The sequence below is a fragment of the Schistocerca americana genome, chromosome 2, assembly GCF_021461395.2.
Source record: "Schistocerca americana isolate TAMUIC-IGC-003095 chromosome 2, iqSchAmer2.1, whole genome shotgun sequence".
NCBI classification, from domain to species: Eukaryota; Metazoa; Arthropoda; class Insecta; order Orthoptera; family Acrididae; genus Schistocerca; species Schistocerca americana.
The window spans coordinates 709,578,587-709,602,516 of NC_060120.1; the positions used below are offsets into that span (position 1 = coordinate 709,578,587).

At 46.7% G+C, this 23,930-nt stretch overlaps 1 protein-coding gene across 1 annotated transcript in view; it reads right to left on the minus strand.

The window, feature by feature from the left end:
• Positions 1-23,930, minus strand: part of LOC124595116 (cubilin-like) — a 1,106,483-nt gene that overhangs the window by 78,451 nt on the left and 1,004,102 nt on the right. Inside the window, exons 7-8 of the mRNA XM_047133714.1 lie at positions 20,094-20,325; positions 4,364-4,563 (exon numbers count right to left, since the gene is read on the minus strand). Of these exons, the coding sequence (XP_046989670.1) occupies positions 4,364-4,563; positions 20,094-20,325 (432 nt within the window). The remainder of the gene's footprint in view (positions 1-4,363; positions 4,564-20,093; positions 20,326-23,930) is intronic.

Consider the following 23,930-nt stretch of genomic DNA (forward strand, 5'->3'; position numbering starts at 1 on the left):
AATTCAAATGGCTCTGAGCACTAAGGGACTTAACTTCTGAGGTCATCAATCCCCGCCGGCCGGGGTAGCCGAGCGATTCTAGGCGCTACAGTCTGGAACCGCGCGACCGTTACGGTCGCAGGTTCGAATCTTGCCTCGGGCATGGATGTGTGTGATGTCCTTAGGTTAGTTAGGTTTAAGTAGTTCTAGGGACCGATGAAAAATGGTTGAAATGACTCTGAGCACTATGGGACTTAACTTGGGGCACTATGGGACTTAACTTCTGAGGTCATCAGTCCACTAGAAGTTAGAACTACTTAAACCTAACTAACCTAAGGACATCACACACATCCATGCCCGAGGCAGGATTCGAACCTGCGACCATAACGGTCGCGCGGTTCCAGACTGTAGCGCATAGAACCGCTCGGCTACCCCGGCCGGCGGGGATTGATGACCTCAGAAGTTAAGTCCCTTAGTGCTCAGAGCCATTTGAATTTTCTACGCGAACATTACATGCTGCTAAACTCACGGGTCATTAGTGAATAGATGAGTGTGCGACGACGGCCTATATAAAATTGATTGGTGTGTCGAGGGAGGATGGCAGCGAGGAAGTCTGTTGTTACTAACTTCCCAGCACCTGATAACTTTCCAGCACTTGATCACGTTTGAGTCATCAGGGGGGACACACGAGGATGAAAGTAAATATTGTCTCGTTCGGGGATGAAAGTAAATTTTGTTTCGCTGTGGCGTCGGCGCGAACGTCTACAGAGAAAGACCGCTTACGTCGGCATTTGCACAGCGCCAGTCCTGATGTAGTCACTTTAACTGGATTTAAACTTTTTGCTCACACGTTTGAATCACCCCTCAGCGATTGAATTAAATTATTTGTTCTGTCGCTGGCCAATTGGACGGAAGGTTTACGAAATTTGTTTGGTCTGAGTCCATGTTTCAGCTGGTAGCTGGTCGTATTAATTACACAGAGCCGCAGTAGCCGCTGGTGCGAGTTTAATAACTTGGACGTGGCGTGTGTGCTTTGCACGGACTATCTGTTTATCCTGGAGAGACAGCATTAACCCAGTTTGGCTGGGAGCTCGGTATGGGTTCCGACGTGGCGACGCCCACGGGAAGGGAAGCGCGGCAGCTCACCCGCGTCTCAGCTTACGGCGGCTCTCGTTCAAGGAGAGCGACCGCTAACGCCAAGTTCAGAGCTGCTCGGACTCACCTTAGCAGAACGTCCTCAAAAACTCTGTTACCTATACAGGGTGAAAAGTATTTAAACTGACAAACTCTGGGAGGTTGTAGGGGACATCAAAACAAATATTTTCCCTAATGTCATTTTTTTCCTATGAGGAGTATTTAAACTGGTAGAGGAAGATATCTCTGGCGGCAAATTAATTGACCCAACAAATACTTTTCCATTTTTTTATGACCAAGAGACAACATATTAACCCAACGCAATTATCCGGGCAACCAGACCCTCTTCTGATGCAACAGGAGTTGCGTAAACAAGGTTGCGCATCTCTCCCCACACAAAAAAGTCCAGAGGGGACATATCTGGGAATCGAGCAGGCCACGGTACAGGACCACCTATGCCAATCCACGTCTCTGGGAACCGACGGTCCAGGAACCGACGGACACGACGACTGAAATGTGCCGGCGCCCCGTCATGTTGGAACCACATGTATTGTCTTGTAGGGAGCGGGACATCTTCCAGCAATTCTGGCAATGCTCTGGCGAGAAAATCGTAATAATGCCTGCCATTTAATGGCCTAGGTAGCAGGTACGTCCCAATTAAACAGTCCCCAACAACACCGACCCACACATTAACGAAGAATCGCACTTGATGATCGCTCGTAACTGCGACATGTGGGTTATCCTTACTCCAAACATGCGAATTGTGCATGTTGAAGGGTCCATCACGCGTGAACGTTGACTCATCGGTAAACAACACAGAGGCTGGAAATGTAGGATGCATTTCACACTGTTCCAGGTACCACTGCGAAAACTGTGCTCTGGGTGGATAATCAACTGGTTCCAGGTTGTCGACACGCTGTAAGTGAAATGGACACAAAAATTGCCCTCGAAGGACTGTTCTTACATTCGTCTGATTCGTCCCCATGTTACGTGCAGTTGCACGAGTGCTGATTGAAGGATCCCGCTCCAAATGCTGCAAGACAGCTTCCTCAAATTGCAGCGATCTCAAAGTGCGACGACGTCCCTGTCCAGGTAATCTGCTAAATGATCCGGTCTCAGGCAGACGTTGGTACACAGTAGCAACGGCCGTATGATGCGGGATACGGCGATTAGGATATTGTTGTTGATAAACCCGCTGTGCAGCTCGTCCGTTGTGGTGCGCTACGTAGGACGCACCAACTATATCAGTGTACTCACTCCAGGTGTATCGCTCCATTAGTAAACAGAGACAATGCACTACTACACTGATGGACAGCAGTTGCCTACAACTAAAGATCGTAATACGGCCTCTAACAACTGAAGAGCGTAATACGGCCTCCACTGGTTTAAATACTCCTCATAGGAAAAAATGACATTAGGGAAAAATATTTGTTTTGATGTCCCCTACAACCTCCCAGAGTTTGTCGGCTTAAATACATTTCACCCTGTATTACTCGGCCTCTCACAATAACTTAACATGCAATAGATCGTACAGGTAACTTGAGCGTGCTGGATGATATTATTCAGACTGAAATGGCACTATCACGTGATGCTATACAGGGTATATCAAAAAGAATCATCCGATTTGGCGCTTCTGTATTCCTGAAACTAATAAACATATACAACGAATTTTGTTCTTCGATGGACCGGTAACTCAAAAAGTTTTTTTCATACCTTTTCATAGGTGTTCAGTACTGTAGCAACTGCCAATTTATGTCCTTGTATTTCATAATTGTATTAAATTACTACTTGCATCCTCCATGATTGTTATCATGTGAAGTTGGTGGATACAGTGCACACCATCCTGTGCAATAACTCCTGCCTGAAGTTTCGAAATAGCGCAGACTTCGCTGCGGAGTGAAGTAGAGAATGTTTAAGAAGGGTAATAGGAGTAATCCATCGAACTACAGACCTATATCATTGACGTCGGTTCGCAGTAGGGTTTTGGATCATATACTGTATTCAAACATTATGAATCACCTCGAAGGGAACGATCTATTGATACGTAATCAGCATGGTTTCAGAAAACGTCGTTCTTGTGCAACGCAGCTAGCTCTTTATTCGCACGAAGTAATGGCTGATATCGACAGGGGATCTCAAGTTGATTCCGTATTTCTAGATTTCCGGAAAGCTTTTGACACGGTTCCTCACAAGCGGCTTCTAATCAAGCTGCGGGCCTATGGGGTATAGTCTCAGTTGTGCGACTGGATTCGTCATTTCCTGTCAGGAAGGTCGCAGTTCGTAGTAATAGACGGCAAATCATCGAGTAAAACTGAAGAGATATCACGTGTTCCCCAGGGAAGCGTCCTGGGACCTCTGCTGTTCATGATCTATATAAATGACCTGGGTGACAATCTGAGCAGTTCTCTTAGGTTGTTCGCAGATGATGCTGTAATTTACCGTCTAGTATGGTCATCCGAAGACCAGTATCAGTTGCAAAGCGATTTAGAAAAGATTTCTGTATGGTGTGGCAGGCGGCAGTTGACGCTAAATAACGAAAAGTGATCCATACGAGTTCCAAAAGAAATCCGTTGGAATTCGATTACTCGATAAATAGTACAATTCTCAAGGCTGTCAATTCAACTAAGTACCTGGGTGTTAAAATTACGAACAACTTCAGTTGGAAAGACCACATAGATAATATTGTGGGGAAGGCGAGCCAAAGGTTGCGTTTCATTGGCAGGACACTTAGAAGATGCAACAAGTCCACTAAAGAGACAGCTTACACTACACTCGTTCGTCCTCTGTTAGAATATTGCTGCGCGGTGTGGGATCCTTACCAGGTGGGATTGACGGAGGACATCGAAATGGTGCAAAAAAGGGCAGTTCGTTTTGTATTATCACGTAATAGGGGAGAGAGTGTGGCAGATATGATAGGCGAGTTGGGATGGAAGTCATTAAAGCAAAGACGTTTTTCGTCGCGGCGAGATCTATTTACGAAGTTTCAGTCACCAACTTTCTCTTGCGAATGCGAAAATATTTTGTTGAGCCCAACCTACATAGGTAGGAATGATCATCAAAATAAAATAAGAGAAATCAGAGCTCGAACAGAACGGTTGAGGTGTTCGTTTTTCCCGCGCGCTGTTCGGGTTGGAATGGTAGAGATATAGTATGATTGTGGTTCGATGAACCCTCTGCCAAGCAGTTAAATGTGAATTGCAGAGTAATCATGTAGATGTATCACAAAGTATTGCGCTGCCGGCGTACTCACCCGTCTCGAAGGTATACTTGGCCTTGAAGCCGCGGCCCTGCTGTTCGCCGCTGCTGAAGACCATGACGAGCCGCGGCCCGTCGGAGACGACCACCTTGGGCTTGACGGTGTCGCTGCCACACAGCTCGTGGTCGAACTTGTCGTAAGAGTCGGTCGCCTCTTGGCCGCGCAGGTACACCTTCAGGTAGCCGTCCGAGCAGCTGCGGACAACAGCCCAGTCCTCACTCCCAGCAGCTCTTCACATCTCAAAATACAGGATAAATTGCAACTGGCAACAGCAGAGAACAATAGTGAAGTGCGCTTTCCACGTTCTTTTTGGAAATGAAAATTTGAGATATGTTAGATGACGGTCGTTTTAGCTGTAGGAAAGGTGAAGCGGTACTTCTGCGATGCTCTCGGCAATCAAAACAACACTTTCTAGAACATCAAGACACTTTCGTCGTATTTGTGGCCTAGAATAAGCGTTAGACCATGTACTGTGTATGCGTTTTAGAGAAACACGCGTAATGTTAGGGACGTTCAATAAGAAATGCAACAAATTTTTTTCTGAAAGTAAGTTGGTTTTATTCACGTTTCCAATACACCATATTATTCTCCACCCTTTTGCTGAAAAAAACGCATTTTTCCACATTCGCTCCACTCAATGTGACGGCATTATGCCATTTTACTGAGAGGGCATGTATGACCGCATGGTACCACTACACTGGTCTACATCGAAGCCAACGTCTTCCAGCATCAATAACCTCGCAGTCATCCACGTGCTGTTTCTTGCGGAGTGCACCCTTCACTGGGTCAAATGGAAGTCGAAAGGCGAGGAACCCAGCGGGTGGGCGAGTACGTCAGCACTACCAACAGAGACGTACGGTTGAGCAGCGAGGTGTTTGATTTTCATCGGTCTGTCACCTCGAATGAAAGTGTCTGCACGTTCCCACAATGCGGTATGCTGTACGTTAACCGGGGACGTAGAAACGACGTCCCCGCGGCAACCGCAGGTCCACAACTTCATCACGACTGCCGCAGTCCACTTCACCCCTCCGCCACCCCACACCGAACCCAGGGTTATTGTGTGGTTCGGTCCTCTGTGAACCCCCCCCCCTCCCTCCCCCCAGGGAACGTCTCACACCAGACGAGTGTAACCCTTATGTTTGCGTGGTAGAGAAATGGTAGTGTACGCGTACGTGGAGAACTTGTTTGCGCAGCAATCGCCGACATAGTGTAGCTGAGGCGGAATAAGGGGAACCAGCCCACATTCGCAGAGGCAGATGGAAAACCACCTAAACACCATCCACAGACTGGCCAGCTCACCGGACCTCGACACAAGTCCGCGGGGTGGATTCCTGTCGGGGACCAGGCGCTCCTTCCCCCTCCGGAAAGCCGTGCGTTAGACCGATCGGCTAACCGGGCGGGCTAACATTTCGGTAGTCATAGGTGTGTGCGGCAGGTCGGCACGCGCGATATCTGACAGGTTTGTGCGTCCCTGTTGCGATAATGACACATGCCGCGCCAACGACTCACAATTCTTTTGTTCACTGCCAGGTCTCAGTAGACGTTCTGCAAGCGTCAGTCAGTATCTGCGATGCCCTGGTTTTCCGCCAAAAGAAACTCCGTGTCAGCTCTCTTCTTGCAACGCATCTTCGTTGCAGACGCCATTTTGAAGGCTATGTATGGCGCCGCCACGTATGAGAACTTCATGGAACTGTGAGGGCTGAGGCGGAAATATTCCATGATGTACCACAACAATTCCACATTTTTTTTCAATCGAAATCGGACAAGAAGAAAAAGTGTTGCTTTACGTATTGAACGTCCCTTGTCTATACAATGCCAGTAAAGCCACCACCCCAGTTCAGTATAGAATACAACTCCCTTGTACAAACAGTTTCAAACGTCTGGTTACTTTACAAATTGGTTAAAGTGTTAAATATTTGACGTTAAGCACTGAAGTGAGAGATAATTTAGAAACGCTTTGAAATTACGTTTTAAGTTTGTGGGATGACGCCAAATGCTGTCACTATCAAACATTGGATGAGTATAGTCTCGGTAATTTTCGGAATGTTTTAAATAAAAGCTAGTATTCATCCATCTCAATGTTTACGACGTCATAACACATGAATTTATGTGACGCACAATGACATAATTTTGCACATAGATTCAGTGGTATATGTTGATACTTACCGAAAAATATCTTGCGAACATAGTTGATAGTAAAGGTGTACTGAAGCGCAGCGCCTGACGTTGCAGTTTCACTGTATGAAGAACTACAATGTAGCAAACGATAAACTTTTGTCGTATAATTATTTTGTGCGGGGTGGCAGCGAAAAAAGCTTCGTAAAGGTTTGAAATTAGTGAAGTTTGTTGAATGTCGTCAAGTGCTCTTATTCTCAAATACTGGATATTTGAGAGAATCACCTAAAATTTGTACCGCAAATATTGCGGCAGCGGTAAGTGCTATTGATGTGCAGTTTACGCAGAATGAGTTGGTAGTCAGTGGCTCGTATTGTTAACCAATAAACAGATTGAATAACCCTTAGAAAGTGTATTCTTTATGCAAACATACACTTTTGTAAATGGAACAATGCCTACTGAAATTAGCAAACCAGCAACTGTACAGTACCGGTGGCAGAATACACTGAATGAGAACACAAGTGCATACACTAGTTATGTGAATTCTGATCAGTAACTAGACGATTCACCACAACAGGTTATGTTCAGAATAACCACCGGCATAGGCAATACACGCTTCCAGTCTGGTATGGGATGACTGCTTCATATGTGGTAGCATTTCAACGCAGATGCCCGAGCAGCTTGCATTAATAAGTCGTTGCGTACCATCGGGTGTAGTTAATATGTCCTTGTAGACAGTGGCCGGCCGGTGTGACCGAGCGGTTCTAGGCGCTTCAGTCTGGAAACGCACGACCACTACGGTCGCAGGCTAGAATCCTGCTTCGGGCATGGATGTGTGTGATGTCCGTGTTAGGTTTATCTAGTTGTAAGTTCTAGGGGGCTGATGACCTCAGATGTTAAGTCCCGTAGTGCTCAGAGCCATTTGAACCATTTGTAGACAGCGTCTTTCAGCTTTACCCACAGAAAAAGTATACATGCGTCAAACCCGGAGAACGGGCTGGCCAAGGTATAGGTCCTCTGCGTCCATTGCAACGATATGGAGACAATTCGTGAAGACAAGTTGTACTACTTCGTGCACTATGGGCTAGAGAGCCATCATGTTGGTACCACAGGTTTCTCCTAGTCTGCAAGGGAACGTCTTCTAGCATGGATGATGGTCGATTAAGAGGCTGCGATACTTCCACGTGTTCAGTGTTCCGTCTATGAAACACGGGCCTGTGACCTGATGGTTCACTATCCCACACCACACGTTTAATCTCAATGGACGCTGACGTTTCACCCGACGAAAACAATGGGAATTGTCAACAGGCTACTAGTGCATTTTTCGGCGGTTTACCTGTCTATGATAGCTAAATGTAGCTTCATCAGTAAACAAGGTACCCGATACGTATGGTATATCCTGTAGAGGAGTTCAGAAGTTAACACAATTCTCATAATCGTTTCCATGCAGCTTTTGATGCAGAGAGATCTGATAGGGATGGTACCTATGCCGATGGAGAATGCGTTGGACATTTGGCTGACTAATACCACTTCCTTGGCCGCCCCCGGTAGCTGAGTGGTCAGCACGACAGACTGTTAATCCTAAGGGCCCGAGTTCCATTGCCGGCTGGGTCGGAGATTTTCTCCGCTCAGGGACTGGGTGTTGTGTTGTTCTAATCATCATCATTTCGTCCTCATCGACGCGCAAGTCGCCCAAGTGGCGTCAAATCGAAAGACTTGTATCCGGCGAACGGTCTACCCGACGGTGGCCCTAGTCACACGACATTTACATTTATTTACCACTTCCTTGTGTGGTTGCACGGGAGGGAAGTGCGGAATAGCGGCAAGAATATTAATTTCCCTCTCTTTTCTCGTCACTTGTTTCCTTATGTTCAGTTATCTGTGTGTCACACTATCAGTTTCACGTAACTGATTGAAGAAGTTGATACATAGTTGTTGAGAAGGTTGACGGTTATTGGGATATCCTGCCGCATGCACCATACAAGAAAGAACTGCATTCTTCCTACACTGTCCATACATCATGACCATACCGGTTTCTCCTACATCTGTAAATCCCATCGCCCGCCTCTCGTGGTCGTGCGGTAGCGTTCTCGCTTCCCACGCCTGGGTTCCCGGGTTCGATTCCCGGCGGGGTCAGGGATTTTCTCTGCCTCGTGATGGCTGGGTGTTGTGTGCTGTCCTTAGGTTAGTTAGGTTTAATTAGTTCTAAGTTCTAGGGGACTGATGACCATAGATGTTAAGTCCCATAGTGCTCAGAGCCATTTGTAAATCCCATCGTTCACTCATTTCCTACTGCTCGGACTGTCACAAATTAATTGACTGGCAACTCGCAATGCACTCAAGGAACACACAAGTACACTGTAATAAAAAAATGGCTCTGATGGGACTTGACATCTGAGGTCATCAGTCCCCTAGAACTTAGAACTACTTAAACCTAACTAACCTAAGGACATCACACACATCCATGCCCGAGGCAGGATTAGAACCTGCGACCGTAGCAGGCTGTAATCAAACACAAACAACATCGTACCTAGCAACTACGCAGGTGTCGGTGTGGAAACTTTTTTAAATACGATATCTCGTAAATGACTCGCCCGAGAACCGTGCAAGAAACACTGCTGACATTCTAATTTACCCTATTTTTAGTTTGTTAATGTCAACAGGCACAGTTCCATTTAAAAATGTGTTTACAAAAAATACACTTTCTAAGTATTATTACAATCTGTGATTGGCTAACAATACGAGCCCCTGACTACCAATTAATTCTGTGAAAATCGCACATCAATAGCAGTTTTCGTTACCTCAGTATTTGCGGTCCAGGTTTTGGATGATTCGGCCTTTATATTCCGCATAATTTGAGTGCCGTTAGTTACGCACCTCAAGACATCCATAGTTTCTAACATCATCACTTGTCTTCCTGTGTGAACGTAAGGTTATGTTTTTTAGTGAGTAAATGGTGGCAGCACTTCAGGTTTACTAATTGTATGAAATAATGAGAATAGGACTTTTGTTGCCTCTGGCACCGTTAGATAACCAACTTCAACTGGCAGTGTGCACCACGAGCCGCGTTAGGTGTTCAATAATACAAATTGAAAGGAATCCAGGACGAGAATAAGAACGGAAGACCAAGAAGAAATGTTGTTCGATTAGTTAGGCGTGTGGCAAGGAAGCAGTTTTTTTCCTTTACTATTCAGTCAATATACTAAGAAATAAAAAATGTTTCAGAAGTGTGATTAAATTTCATGGTGAAAAGATAGCAGTGATAAGATTCTCTGATGATAGCTGTAATCTGTCTAAAGATGAATTACAGGAACTGTTGAATGGAATGAACAGTCCACTCAGCACAGTATATGAATTGAGAGCAAACCAAAGAAAGCACGAATTACTGAGGAGCAGAAATAAGATTATCATCAGAGCTGGAGACCAGGTAGTAGATGAAGTGAAGGAATTCTGCTGCCTTGCATGCGAAATGACGCATGACATGCGACACAACGACTACATAAAGAGCAGACTAGCACTGTAAAAGAGGACATTGCTGGCCAAAATTCGAGGACTAAATTTCTGAGAATATACATCTAGGGTACAGGAGTGTATGGAATTGTATCATTCACTTTCGGAAAACGAAAAAGGAGTAGATTCAAAGCATTTGAGATGTGATACTGGATGATACTGAAAATGTATAGGACTGATAATAAAGGAGAAATTGCTATAGAAAATCGACGACGAAAGGAATACATGGATATCAATAAATAGAAGAATGGGAAGGAATGAAGTACACATGTTTAGACATCAGAGACTAGTGTCGTAGAGAGAAAAATGTAGGGGAAGGTAGAGATTGGACCATTTCCAAGAAATGATTGATGGTGTTGGAAATAGACGCTAGTCAGGGCGGTAGAGGTTGGTACAGGAGAGGCAATTGCGGCGGGCTGAAAGGTAATCAGGAGAATGATGGCTCTCCATCCCGCCTTCCCCTCGCAAAAAATATCGCATGGCTTGCAGCATACAGCACGCTTATTTCCAGCTTACCTGATCGAAGACTGTATAACGCTACATCACTGCTGGAGTATAAATCACTACCATCCTTGACTGGGCCAAATATCTGCTCTTTTGGAAAATTATCATGCCGCATTTAGATAGATAGAGGGCGTAATGTAGTAACCATGACTACGGAAGTGCAACTGGTCGGTTTGAGATGGCTGGGGTGAGAATGAAAAAATGTTTGACCTCGTGCTCAAAGAATGCCGATGGTACCAGAGGCACGACTGTACATGTGTTGATAATACTTGAGGCTCTACTAGAATTTCAGCAATTTATGATACCCCGGCAGTATTTCATGAACAGTGTACATGTGTTAAAATGTGTGTGCGTTCTCGGAAGCCTGAGCGACGCATTTCGCAACATAATATACCCCGTTAATCCAGATTCGATATTGGAACTAACGGCTGCGGACCTTACTATGTTCTGGAATGAAATCTAGTTTTGCCTACCGACTGATGCTGCACAGCTATTGGCGAGGGAGAACGAGGATCTCGTATCCATGGCGAAATTTAATTAAACCTTGCTCGGATAGTCTCCGTAGAGCAGCAGTACAGCCGTTATTGCATAATATCACTGTCTCCATAGTTGGATCCATCAAAGAGGAACGGCATTGTACACAGTTAGGCAAATTTAAGTCTGAATGTCGCGTTGTCCAATACCCCGTTGGGCGACAACTTCGTACTCTTGTTCAGAAAGGAGAAATACCGATCTCTGCCGCATTCGGACAGTGAGAGAATTCATCATCGACAAATGAAAATTTATGCCAAAACCTGGATTCGAACTCGGGTCTTCCGAGCACTTGTCAGAAGCCTTAACCGTCTACGCCCCTTTTTTTTTTACGTAAGTGCTCTACCAACTTTTTTTTTTGTACCGGTCGCGCGGTTCCAGACTTTTTTTTTCTACCAAACTTTTTTTTGTCACGCTGACCACTTTGTTTTGTTTGTTTTTAATTTTTTTGCAGGTAAGAAGAAAACAAATAAAAACCTCTTGTGTATGAAAATAAAAGACGACGTTCTTCATAAAATAACACAATATCCTTTGAAAACGTAAAACATAAAAGGTAACTATTTTCCCGCAACGGCCTTCTTTTATAAGTATACAGCACAGTCTCACCATCAGCAGCATTTTTTTTTTTTTTGGGAGCACAGGAGAAAGAAAACAAATAGGCTGCAGATAGAATGTGTGAAAAAAACTTAGAAGAGGAGGAGAAAAGAGAAGTGAAATAAAATAGGAACACTTTCCGCGCCATGCTCCACTTTGGCGCGCCATCAGAACAAAATGCATTCTATCATTGTCCATTGAAGGGGAACGTGGGATCGTCCAGTCTTGGTTGGCACGGTTCGTTGAGATTCCAGCTTTGAGGCGGGTTGGTGAAAATACTCTGTAAATAGTTCGCGAAAGTGGCCCGATAGTGTCGATGCCGGCGAAGGGTGTGGTGATGTACTTGGAGGCGTGTCCAAAAGTCCGCCGGATCGACGATGTCGTCCCGGAAGAGGTAGTTGACAGCCATGCCACTGATCCATGTGATGGCGTGCCACTTAGCCGATGGAAAGTAGGTCGTGTCGGGATATATCATCATGGTGGGAGAAACGTGATGTTGTGGTACTCGGAGGTAGAAAGCCACAATCTTCTGTACGAGTGTCCAGACAGCTGCTGCTGGCCCACACTCAAAACGATGTAAATCTGTATCTTCGACATTGCACTTGAGGCACAGGGGTGAGTCCACCAGTGCGATGCGATGCAGTTTCTGTCTTGTAGTATACTTGCCGTTGACGAGAAGGTACCACATAGAGGTGGTGTCAGTAGTGTGATATGGTTGGTGGATCGTTTTCCAAACTGTAGGCCATGAAACCTAGGGGTGACGTGTTTCGACTGGGTTGCGGGGTGGAGACTTTCGGAGAAGGCGGTAGATGTCGCGTGTGGTCGTCTTCCTGGTCCTGGGGAGCTCGGTGCATATGTAGCTGTACTCGGAAAAGAAACGGCCGATATGTGACATCGGAGGTGGGATGTGTGCCAAAGACGTCGGTGGGCGTCTCGAAACAGGTGCGAGCTCGGTGGTCAACATTCCAGTAAAATTAGCATTTTGGCTTTTCCATAACCGGAGCATAGTATTGGTGTAAAGTGCCGTAGTCCTGGCTCTCTCATTAACCAGATCGAGGCCACCATCCCGCTTGGGTAAGGTGAGAGCTTCATACTGGACTTTGAAGATGTGTCCAGAACAAATGAAATAGCCGAAAGTCGCCCGTAATCTGGCCGCCATTGTCGCAGTGATGGGCAGAATCTGCGCTATATGGGGTATCCGGGCTGCCAGATGGGTATTGACGAAGGTGACTCTCTGGCACATATTCAGCGGGCGTAGTATGTGATTTTGTATGTTGGCCCGGATGCGTTGCAGCAGCGCCCGAAAATTGATCGCCGAGGTGCGGCGAATGTCTCGCGTGTACACTAATCCGAGACAACGAAGGGTGTCCACCAGTTGAAATGGGACTACGCTGTCTGCGGGAAGGCCGCGGCCGATCTTCATGGCGCATGATTCTGCCACGTTCATAGCGCTCCCTGCCCCTGCACTGTAGCGGGTAATCCACTGCATCGAAGCTTGTACGTCAGTCGCTGAACGTACGACGAGGGCCAAGTCGTCCGCGTAAGCTCGGCAGCGGAACGTATGATCCCGGAGTGGAATACCTGTCAAATGTCGCCGTAATCCGCAAATGAGTGGTTCCATCTCAATGACATAAAGCACCGTCGACAAAAGGCAACCCTGCCGCACTGAGCGTTCAATCCGTATAGGTTCTGTAAGTCTACCGTTGACGAGAAGTCTGGACGTTGCTCCACGAAGGAGCCGCATAATCACTTGCGTGAACGTCGGGGGAATTGCCATTCGGTCCATGACTGCGTTGAGGAATGCATGATTGACGCGGTCAAACGCTTGTTTGAAGTCGATGGAGATTAAAGCGCCTGGCAGTCGCGAGTGTGTTGCCACAGCGATCACATCTCGATATTCACTGAGGGCTGTCTGTATATTACGATCGCCGCCCAAGAATGTTTGTTCGTGGGAAACAATGTCCCGTAAGACATGTTTGAGTCACACTGCTAGAAGGCGTGTGAAAATCTTGAAGTCGGAATTGAGTAACGTGATCGGCCGATAACTGCCGATTTGTGTTCCTCCTGCGGGTTTTGGAACTGGTACAAGTAAGCCTTCCATGAACATTGGTGGCGGGTTCGCCGCGCCGGACAAAAGTTCCCAGTACATGTCCCTCCATCGTGGCATCATCAAATCTTGGAAGGTTCTGTAAAATTCGAGAGGTAAACCATCCGGGCCGGGAGATCGATTCAGAGACCCTTTAGCCACAGCGCCTTGGACGTCGTCGGTGGTCACTTCAGCAATCAGGAGGGTTGCAGCTGCTGCGTTTAGAGTACCAAGTGTCTCCTGGGCAATCTCAGCAATGGCCTCTGCACCGGCAGGTACTTCTTGATAGAAAAGTCTATAGTGCGTTGTGAATACATCCGCAATGGTAGCTTGCGAAGTCAGCCGTCGTCCATCAGGTAAGTCTAAAGTCGTCATTAAAGCCTGTCGGCGTCGACGAACATTTTGAACAATATGATGCATAGAAGGTTCTTCACTGTTAATCCTATCTTGGCTGCGTGTTCGTACAATGGCTCCCTCTAGACGGCATCTGGTCAAGGATAACATTTTTGCCTTGATGCGTTGAGCTTCTTTTAGACGATCCGGGGGTGGAGGACGATCCATGAGTTCACGTAGAGCGCTATAGTAGAAATCAGTTGTATGGTGATTCCAACTGGCTTTGGCTCTGCCATAGTGTGTCAATGCGCGTCGGATGGCCGGTTTGGCGCACAGCAACCACCACTGCAGTATGGTCTCGTAACGCATAATGCGTTGAACACAGGTGTGCCACGTGTCGGTGACCTGTTGTCGACATTCAGGGTCCCGCAGTAGCGCGACATTGAGTTTCCAAGGTCCTGCACTGCGCCATATAGATTGTCGACGTAGGTTCATGGTACAGATGTAGATGTCATGATCCGAAAAAGCAGACGGCCAACGTTCCGCGTCGAGGAGAACTGATTTTAGAGCGTTAGAGATGTATATTCTATCAAGTCGGCTGGCGGAGTGGCTCGTGATGTGTGTATACCCCGCGCGGTCGCCGTGTACCACTCGCCAAGTGTCGAGGAGACGAAGGCGGCGGATGAGGAAGCGAATTTCCGGACATGTGGTGAAATGGGGGTATTGGTCTGTGCGCTCGAGAACACAATTGAATTCTCCACCTTCGATGAGATGATCGTATCGGCCGAGGAATAAAGGCGTAAATATCTTCTGCGTAGAACTGGGAGCGATCCCTCCGTTTATCAGTGCCCGATGGGGCGTAGAGATTTATGATTTTGAGTCCTTCAACTGTTATGGCCACCCCTCGCGCTGTTGGGAGGTATGCGACATCGGAAACTGCAATTCCTTCTCGGAGGAGGATGGCTGCGCCTATGTGTTCCATAGCTGCAGGGGCGGCGTACGTCTCATGTCCGTAACACCCAGTCCAAGTCGCTGTCCTCAGTTCTTGTAACAGGCTGATATCGATGTCCGCTGCTCTTAGCGTGTCACGGAGCAGTTGAAGTTTAGCGTGGGAGACGATATTAGTATTGATAGTAGCTATTCGGTACGCCTGATGGGAGATCCGTGCTGCCGATAAGTTCGTAGTTGGTGAAGATTGTTGTGGTGGATGCTGGAAGTCCATAGAAGTCGCAGGAGTCGCCGTTGAAACTTTCCCCATTTTAGTGTTGGTCTAACGGAGAAACAGATCTCATTTCCGCATCAGATGGAGGTGGGAAATCTGTCTCATCCGCCCATGGAAAGTGTCCAACAGGTTTGACATCGGCGAGAGGTGGCAGCGCTGGCCGAGTCGGCTCAATTGCGTCGGTGACAACAGGCGTGCTATGTTCCATGGCTTCTGGGCGCGGGGCTTGCGCACGATCTCTGTTGGACGGGTCACCGTCTTGTGGATGACGCGTCTCCGTGGCAGAGGAGAAAGTGTTATCGTGTTCTCCGTCGGAGTGACGTGGCATCTCTTGGTCCTGCGGAGGGGGCTCAATGGTCGATTCTGATGTCTTGCGGCGTTTTTTTTCGTCGTTTGGGCGACTTCAGCCTTCGGCAATGAGTTTCGGTGTCTGAGGAAGGAAGAGATTCACGTCGTTCCGATACAAAAGCCGCGGGTGCTATGATGCGGGTCATTCTCCAGAACACTCTCATTGGTATCTTTGTGATCTTCTAGCGTGGGTGTGTCCGGCTGTTGGACATGTTCACGGGCTGCATCGCCGGTGTCAAGGTGCTGGGACGCCTCCGGGTGTATCGAACCAGAGAGACGCTCATGAACGGCGTCTTGTGAGGGCTGGACGTGCAGTGTCGCCGCATAGGTGACTAGAACTGTGGTCGTGGTTCTGTCGGTGTTCGTATCGTCGGGCCTTAGTTGTGTGATGCGGCGTTGCAGGCATTCATTACGGACGTGGCCTTCTTTGCCACAACCGGAACATGTTCGAGGTTGTGCGTCGTAAATGACCACCGCACGGCAACCGCCGATGGAAATGTACGATGGAACGTGCCGATTGAGATCGATTCGGACTTGTCTCATACCATTAAGCACCGAATACGTCGTAAACTGTGACCATGTCTCGGCTACGTGGCTCTGGACTTTTCCGAACGGGCTTAGCGCCGCGATGACTTCTTTCACCTCGAAAGGCAGTTCGAATACACGGATCGTCCGAAGGCCAAGTCCTGCATGGTCGATATCCACAGGCCCGACGTTTCCGTCGGAGTGCCGAAATTTTAGTCCATGTCGCGTCCTTTGAATAATCTCGTTGCAGGCAGCGTCGGAAGTCATCTTAACATAGACGACGCTGCTAATGATCGATAGGTGTATGCCGATGAGTTCGTCACGGGGGATCTTCACGTCTTCGCGTAGGAAGCGTTCGACGGCCAGTGCTTTGGGTCGTGCGTATTCATTTGAGAAGGTGAACTTAAGAGTGTTCTTCCTGTAAGAGTTGGCCGTTAGAGCTTGTTCGACTGAGAAGCGCTGTGACGAGGAAGTAAACAAAACACTCCGCGCGCGCAGCGGCGTGGACGGCCGAGCGCGGTGCGCACTGCTGCCCTGCCGAACGCAGACTGTGCTGCACAGCTGTCGGCGAGGGAGAACTAGGATCTCGTATCCGTGGCGAAATTTAATTAAACCTTGCTCGGATAGTCTCCGTAGAGCCGCAGTACAGCCGTTATTGCATAATATCACTGTCTCCATAGTTGGATCCATCAAAGAGAAACGGCATTGTACACAGTTAGGCAAATTTAAGTCTGAATGTCGCGTTGTCCAATACCCCGTTGGGCGACAACTTCGTACTCTTGTTTAGAAAGGAGACAGTGAGAGAATTCATCATCGACAAATGAAAATTTATGCCAAAACCTGGATTCGAACTCGGGTTTTCCGAGTACTTCTCACAAGGGAACCTCCCCATCGCACCCCCCTCAGATTTAGTTGTAAGTTGGCACAGTGGATAGGCCTTGAAAAACTGAACACAGGTCAATCGAGAAAACAGGAAGAAGTTGTGTGGAACTATGAAAAAAAAAATCAAAATATACAAGCTGAGTAGTCCATGTGCAACATAAGCAACATCAAGGATAATTTTAGCGCAGGAGCGCCGTGGTCCCGTGGTTTGTGTGAGCACCTGCAGAACGAGAGGTCCTTGGTTCAAGTCTTCCCTCAAGTGAAAATTTTAATTCTTTATTTTCGTAAAGTTATGATCTGTCCCTTCGTTCATTGACGTCTCTGTTCACTGTAATAACTTTAGTGCCTGTATTTTCGCGACCGCACCGCAAAACCGTGCGATTAGTAGACGAAAGGACGTGCCTCTCCAATGGGAACCGAAAACATTTGATCGCAAGGTCATAGGTCAATCGATTCCTTCACAGGAAAACACGTCTGATATATTCTATACGAGACTGGTGACGGCATGTGCTTCACACGACAGGAATATGTTGTCGACCCACGTAACTTGTACACTTGGCGATTGGGTAAAAAGATTCTTCTACCTTGCCCGATTTAGGTTTTCTTGTGGATGTGATAATCACTCCCAAAAAGTGATGAAAACATAAGAGTTTGTCACATAAACTGCAACAAATGAATGCAACAGTTTCACAGTCGCAGTTTTCCCTATGCTCTGTCAAAACATATGTTTTTAACGTTTTCAAATTTTTCCGTGTGTAGACCGTCAAATCCTGCATATGTGCAAGCAAATCTGAACATGTCCTGGAATTTTGGAGAGCGAAGTTGATTACGTGTGAGTGCCTGAACTTTGGTAATTATGTGAAAACAAAAAATTAAACTTTTCACTCGAGGGTAGACTTGAACCAAGTACCTCTCGCTCCGCAGATGCTCACGCTAACCACGGGACCACGGCGCTCCTGAGCTCAGATTATCCTTAATGTTGCCTATCTTGCTCATGGACTACCCAGTTTGCATATTTTGCTTTTTTTTTCATAGTTCCACACAACTTCTTCCTGTTTTCTCGATTGATCTGTGTTCAGTTTTTCGAGGCCTATCCACTGTGCCAACTTATAACTAAATCTGAGGGAGGTGCGATGGGGAGGTTTCCTTGTCAGAAGCCTTAACCGTCTACGCCACCTTGGCTCGCAAGTTAGACGTCTGCGCGAACAACCCAAGCACGTCTGCATCCTCAATCCAAATTCCCGTCTGCTCATCGTATCACGCGAACTCCCGCACGAGGTCAGCCGAAGAATGCTCTATACTAAATTACCATATTAGTCTTCACTGTGCATACATGTCTATATGGGAGGTGTCTGTTCTTTCGGACATGTCCGAATGTCTTACACAAACGACGTTATTTCTGCGATATAGGAGAGTCATTGCTTCGTACAAGCAGCGTGGCGTGGCTTTATTCGTGCACAGTATGCATGGGACCTTCTCTAACTTTAAAGGCCTACAAATCTTATGGAAACAAAAAATAGATAACATATCAATTAGTTCCGTGAGCAGCTTCCTGAAGAAAGTCATAGACAGATGAACATAGTGCGTAAGCATTTCCAGTAGGTGTTATCACAACTGTCCTGTTAGCATGCATGGGATAGTGACTGATAAATATAAGGGGACATCAAGAAGTTTCCGAATGAAGGTGATGCTGCAGCTTATATGTAGCGCAGCACGACTCAGATGTAGGTAAGCTCTGACCTGAAGACAAAGGATTTTGATCCTGCAGCCACTATGAATCGAGACATAGTGGAGTTAAGGACATTAGCTGCCAGTGGGCACTGATTTAAATCAATGAAAAAAGTTGAAAATTTCTGCCAGACTGGGTTTCGAATCCACATCTGCTTACTAGACACATGCGCCGATCAGTGCGCCATCCAGACACCGTGGTCATCGTACCTGCACGGGCTACCCTAGCACGCCTCCCATCAGACCCAAATTCTCAACTTATCCAAACGCTATGGATGTAGTGCCCCTTGCTCACTATCCTCATTACTCGCGGCATGTTGCCGATTCCTGTAAGAGTTCGAGCTTATTGTGCATCCGCACTGACGGGACCATTGACAGTCCACGGCCGAATTGTATATGTGGTTTCTACTCGTTGGGACATGAAGAGGCTTCCACAGGATAGACTATTTTCATCAAATCAATCTTCGGACTGAAGACCACAACATCAACAAAAACTTCCTCTTTCATGGAGACAGTACGAACATTATGGCCATCCTCGTAAGTGTAAACGTGGAACGTAATGACACACGAAGAAATTCACAACAGAATTAAATATCCACTGTTGTGCATTGCATTGTTCTACGAAGTTTCGTAATGGTTCAAATGGCTCTGAGCATTATGGGACTTAACTTCTGAGGTCATCAGTTCCCTAGAACAGAACTACTTAAACCTAACTAACCAAAGGACTTCACACAGATCCATGCCCGAGGCAGGATTCGAACCTGTGACCGTAGCGGGCGCTCGGTTCCAGAATGTAACGCCTAGAACCGCTCTGCCACTCCAGCCGGCCGAAGTTTTGTAAAACTTGTACATAAATCAGATTGCAGCTGTAAGAGACGAAGACTGCAAATTTCGGATGGCACTCTCTTATTTACAAATGTCATGACTGGATTTGTTACGTATATAAACTTAATTTTAAGATACCGCAGTGAGCCTTTGATGAGGAATTCACGCGCTACTTTGGTAACAAGGTACTGGATTTTTAGTTCTGATGATAACTCATCGGAATTGAAATTAGTTAACTGTTATTATAGATACTAAATTCATTCAAAACATTGAAAGGAAAAGTGTATTTCAAATAGATCGCATGATCCATTTTGTCAATGTCAGTTTCATTGAATTTAGGATAGAACTGAATTGTTCACAGGCCGTACATGTCTACAGTATTTCAGTGATAAATTCTCTAACTTGCCCGAAAATTGTTGACAGAAGTCAGGCCGCAACTGAGTGTGCTTGCCGCGCTGTGTCGATGTTTCCGCCACGCAGCCTGTCTCTTTAACATGCCAGACGCCAGCGCGGGTACTCACTCTCCTCCTCGCTCTCGCTTGGGGACATCGAACATCTCGAACTCGAGGCGCACGCGCTCCAGGTGCTGGGCGTCCTGCATGCCGTACACGAAGTACCTGCACACGATCTTGGGCACGTAGGGGAACGGGTAGTTGGGGCTGAACACGTAACCCGTCGACTCTTTCTTGCTCAGGATCTGCTGGTCGCACTCGGAGCCGCGTATGTGCTCCCCGTCGTTCTTCACGATAAAGTCTGTAACAGAAAATACCACCATTACCAATGTACAATTCCGACGCTTCTTTAATCTGTCACACACCATATGACACTATTGTTTCTAACACACACTCTTGGAAATAAGTTTAGAAGTCTTCGCAATACAATAATATGTGCACTGGTAAAATATTAGGACGTGACACAGTAATGTAGATGAGAGAGGTATACTACAAAACCAGCAATTGGCTACGGGTGGCGTGCTTCCGCCGCTAACATACAGAACGTCAATATGAGATGTGACCCCCTATAACAATACACAGCGTACAATGATCCCCATTCCCGATTCGGGAATGTCACCCATTATTGGGCAAATGCTCTATGAAGGTGAACGAAAGTCGATGGTAGTGACCTTTTGACTGATATCCTTCGACTTGGATCCGACTGAACAGGTATGAGATGTTGTAAATCCAGGAAGCAAGCTGGTTGCTCTGGACGCGCGATGTCCTCATGCTGCATGCACTCCTCTATTAGGCCATTTCGTATTATCAACAATCAACTATAACTCAGATCCCTGGCGTTACGTGAAGGGGATTATTACGTAGTATGACAGTCAAAAAAAAAAAGGTTCAAATGGCTCTAAGCACTATGGCACTTAAAATCTGAGGTCATCAGTCCCCTAGACTTAGAACTACTTAAACCTAACTAACCTAAGGACATCACACACATCCATGCCCGACGCAGGATTCGAACCTGCGACCGTAGCAGCAGCGCGGTTCCGGACTGAGACGCCTAGAACCGCTGGGCCACAACGGCCGGCGGGTATGACAGTCCTACAGTCTTGGAACAGAGTCAGACGAACACGTTAAAGTTTCCTCTTATTCGTCATCTTTTTATTTTTAAGTACATTTCATTCTCTAACATAAAGCAATGACCGGGCTGTTCGAGATGCGACACAGATACCGTAAAACTGGTATGGGAAGATGCACGTCGCAATTGGGACTATTTGGGAAGGGTTTTCCTTTGTCGGTTGTTTTCTTACAACCAAGCGAAGCCTCCTGAAAACCTTGGTTGGAACCAGGGATTGGAAACTATTTTTAATTTATTTCTGGAACAATACATCCAAACAGAAAGTCCGTTCATGAGTGTGAAAGTGTAAAGTCTATGACTAGCTCGACATGTGCTTTGTATGGTCCATTTTTATTCGTTAGACGGTTGGATGAGCAAAATATACTGACGTTTGAGAAAATTTCAGCAGACCAAATGAAAGGGCCAGGCCGGCCGGTGTGGCCAAGCGGTTCTAGGCGCTACAGTCTGGAACCGCGCGACCGCTACGGTCGCAGGTTCGAATCCTGCCTCGGGCATGGATGTGTGTGATGTCCTTAGGTTAGTTAGGTTTAAGTAGTTCTAAGTCCTAGGGGACTTATGACCTCAGCAGTTGAGTCCCATAGTGCTCAGAGCCATTTGAACCATTTGAAAGGGCCAGACAGATCCAAATTCGGAGGATGTTACAAACAGCAAAACATACATACAATATCTATCAGCGTTAGTAACTGATCTGTGAGTACGCCCTACCTGAACAGCCAAACGCTGGTAATGGATTGCAGTGATGTACAGGATGGTTGTAATTAAAACTTCCTCTACTTTAGAGGGCCCCATGAAAAGCGACTGACCATAGGACAAAGAAATTTTGTGCAAACATTTTCATGGACGTGCGGAAGAGAAATAATGAATAACCCACTGAAAAAAATATTTTACACGTGGCAGGTGTAAATTTGTACGGTGTATAAACACCAGGTTACAAACGTTGCTCCGTGTGAAAGCCGTTCGAATCCACGACAAACTGTAACCGCGTTGGAGATACCATTTCACAACTATTGTTCGCAGCACTTTTCGAACGGTGGACCATGGCACGTTCAGCTGTCGTGGAAATTGGAAATTTGTGGTAAGTTTCTATTGGACCGAACTGCTGAGATCATCGGTCCCTATCAGCTGTCGTGACACAGCTCGTGCACTGCTTGAAGATCGCACATTGCGTCCAGCATTCTCAGCTATGCCAACAGTAACTTCTTCAACAATTTGCAGCGCAATTAGCCGTCGGCCTCCCCCAGAAGTAATTCACAAATCGCCAGTTAATTGGAACTCCCGAATCATGTTCTTCAACCCCGGTGCGGAAAGAGGATCTCTCCATATTCCTTTAATGCATCAGCACTCGCTAAGCGCGGCTGCACTGCTGCTGTTGTCCTGATAAAACAGTTTTACGAGTAAGGCCCTGCTCACCTTGTCCAGACCCAGGCGACCGTCTGCCGCAGCAACGCGCACTGATGCCTGTGTCGCCGTATGAGTGCCGGCACCTGACGGCAGCTCGCAACACTAACATTAGTAATAACGCAAATCCTGCAGCGCACAGTCAGATCCGTACCAGATCGGTCTGACGGAGGAGATAGAGAAGATCCAAAGAAGAGCGGCGCGTTTCGTCACAGGGTTATTTGGTAACCGTGATAGCGTTACGGAGATGTTTAATAAACTCAAGTGGCAGACTCTGCAAGAGAGGCGCTCTGCATCGCGGTGTAGCTTGCTCGCCAGGTTTCGAGAGGGTGCGTTTCTGGATGAGGTATCGAATATATTGCTTCCCCCTACTTATACCTCCCGAGGAGATCACGAATGTAAAATTAGAGAGATTAGAGCGCGCACGGAGGCTTTCAGACAGTCGTTCTTCCCTCGAACCATACGCGACTGGAACAGGAAAGGGAGGTAATGACAGTGGCACGTAAAGTGCCCTCCGCCACACACCGTTGGGTGGCTTGCGGAGTATAAATGTAGATGTAGATGTAGATCATTTCTATAACATTGGGTACCCATACGGTAAATAGTCTTCTGTCTACAAAGGCTCAATTAGAGAAAATTTAATTATAATCATCCTGCAAATTCTGCAGTTAGACACGAGACAACACTGTAACAACGAACAACCTGTACGTCTATATAGAATCTGAGATCACGGTCAGAGTCTACCGTTATTCACCTGCCTGTAAAGAGAAGGCCACATGTCATGGCGGACAGGTATCACAGTGCGAACCGTAAAGTGGCAGGACGACAGAAACCAACACATATCTGTGCAAAGTGATGTCCCAATAGAAATTCCTGTCAAATTTGAAGTGCGGAAGGTGGCCGACTGCACTGGAAACACGCGATCGGTCCCTTTGTGAGCGTGCCGACTAAATGCGGCCGTGTAACAGTTGATTAAAATCACCAGTCATAGGAACAAGTACATGTTGCACTGTAGCTTGATAGGAGATATGCGCACCGATCCTGTTAATATACGCTGCCTAAAAGTTACTCATGTCTAAGCATGTGAAAATGTAATAACTTGATACTAATTTCAAGCAAGCTCTCTTTGCGTGAATACTTATCCCGTTACCAATACATTTAGTGTTTAAAGATTGTGGGAAGAGTGTTAATGGCAGAGGATTTAAGAGCACACATCGTATGCACGCTGGGAAGACACATCGTCTGATATGTATCTTTAATGTGTAAACTGAAAACTTTAAAGGGCTGGGAAAAACAGTCGCCTGGGCTCTAAAAAACCAACGGGAGCACATGATGGGGCAGCCTTTTCCTGGACGGGGTCGTGGACGGTCCTCTTCGAA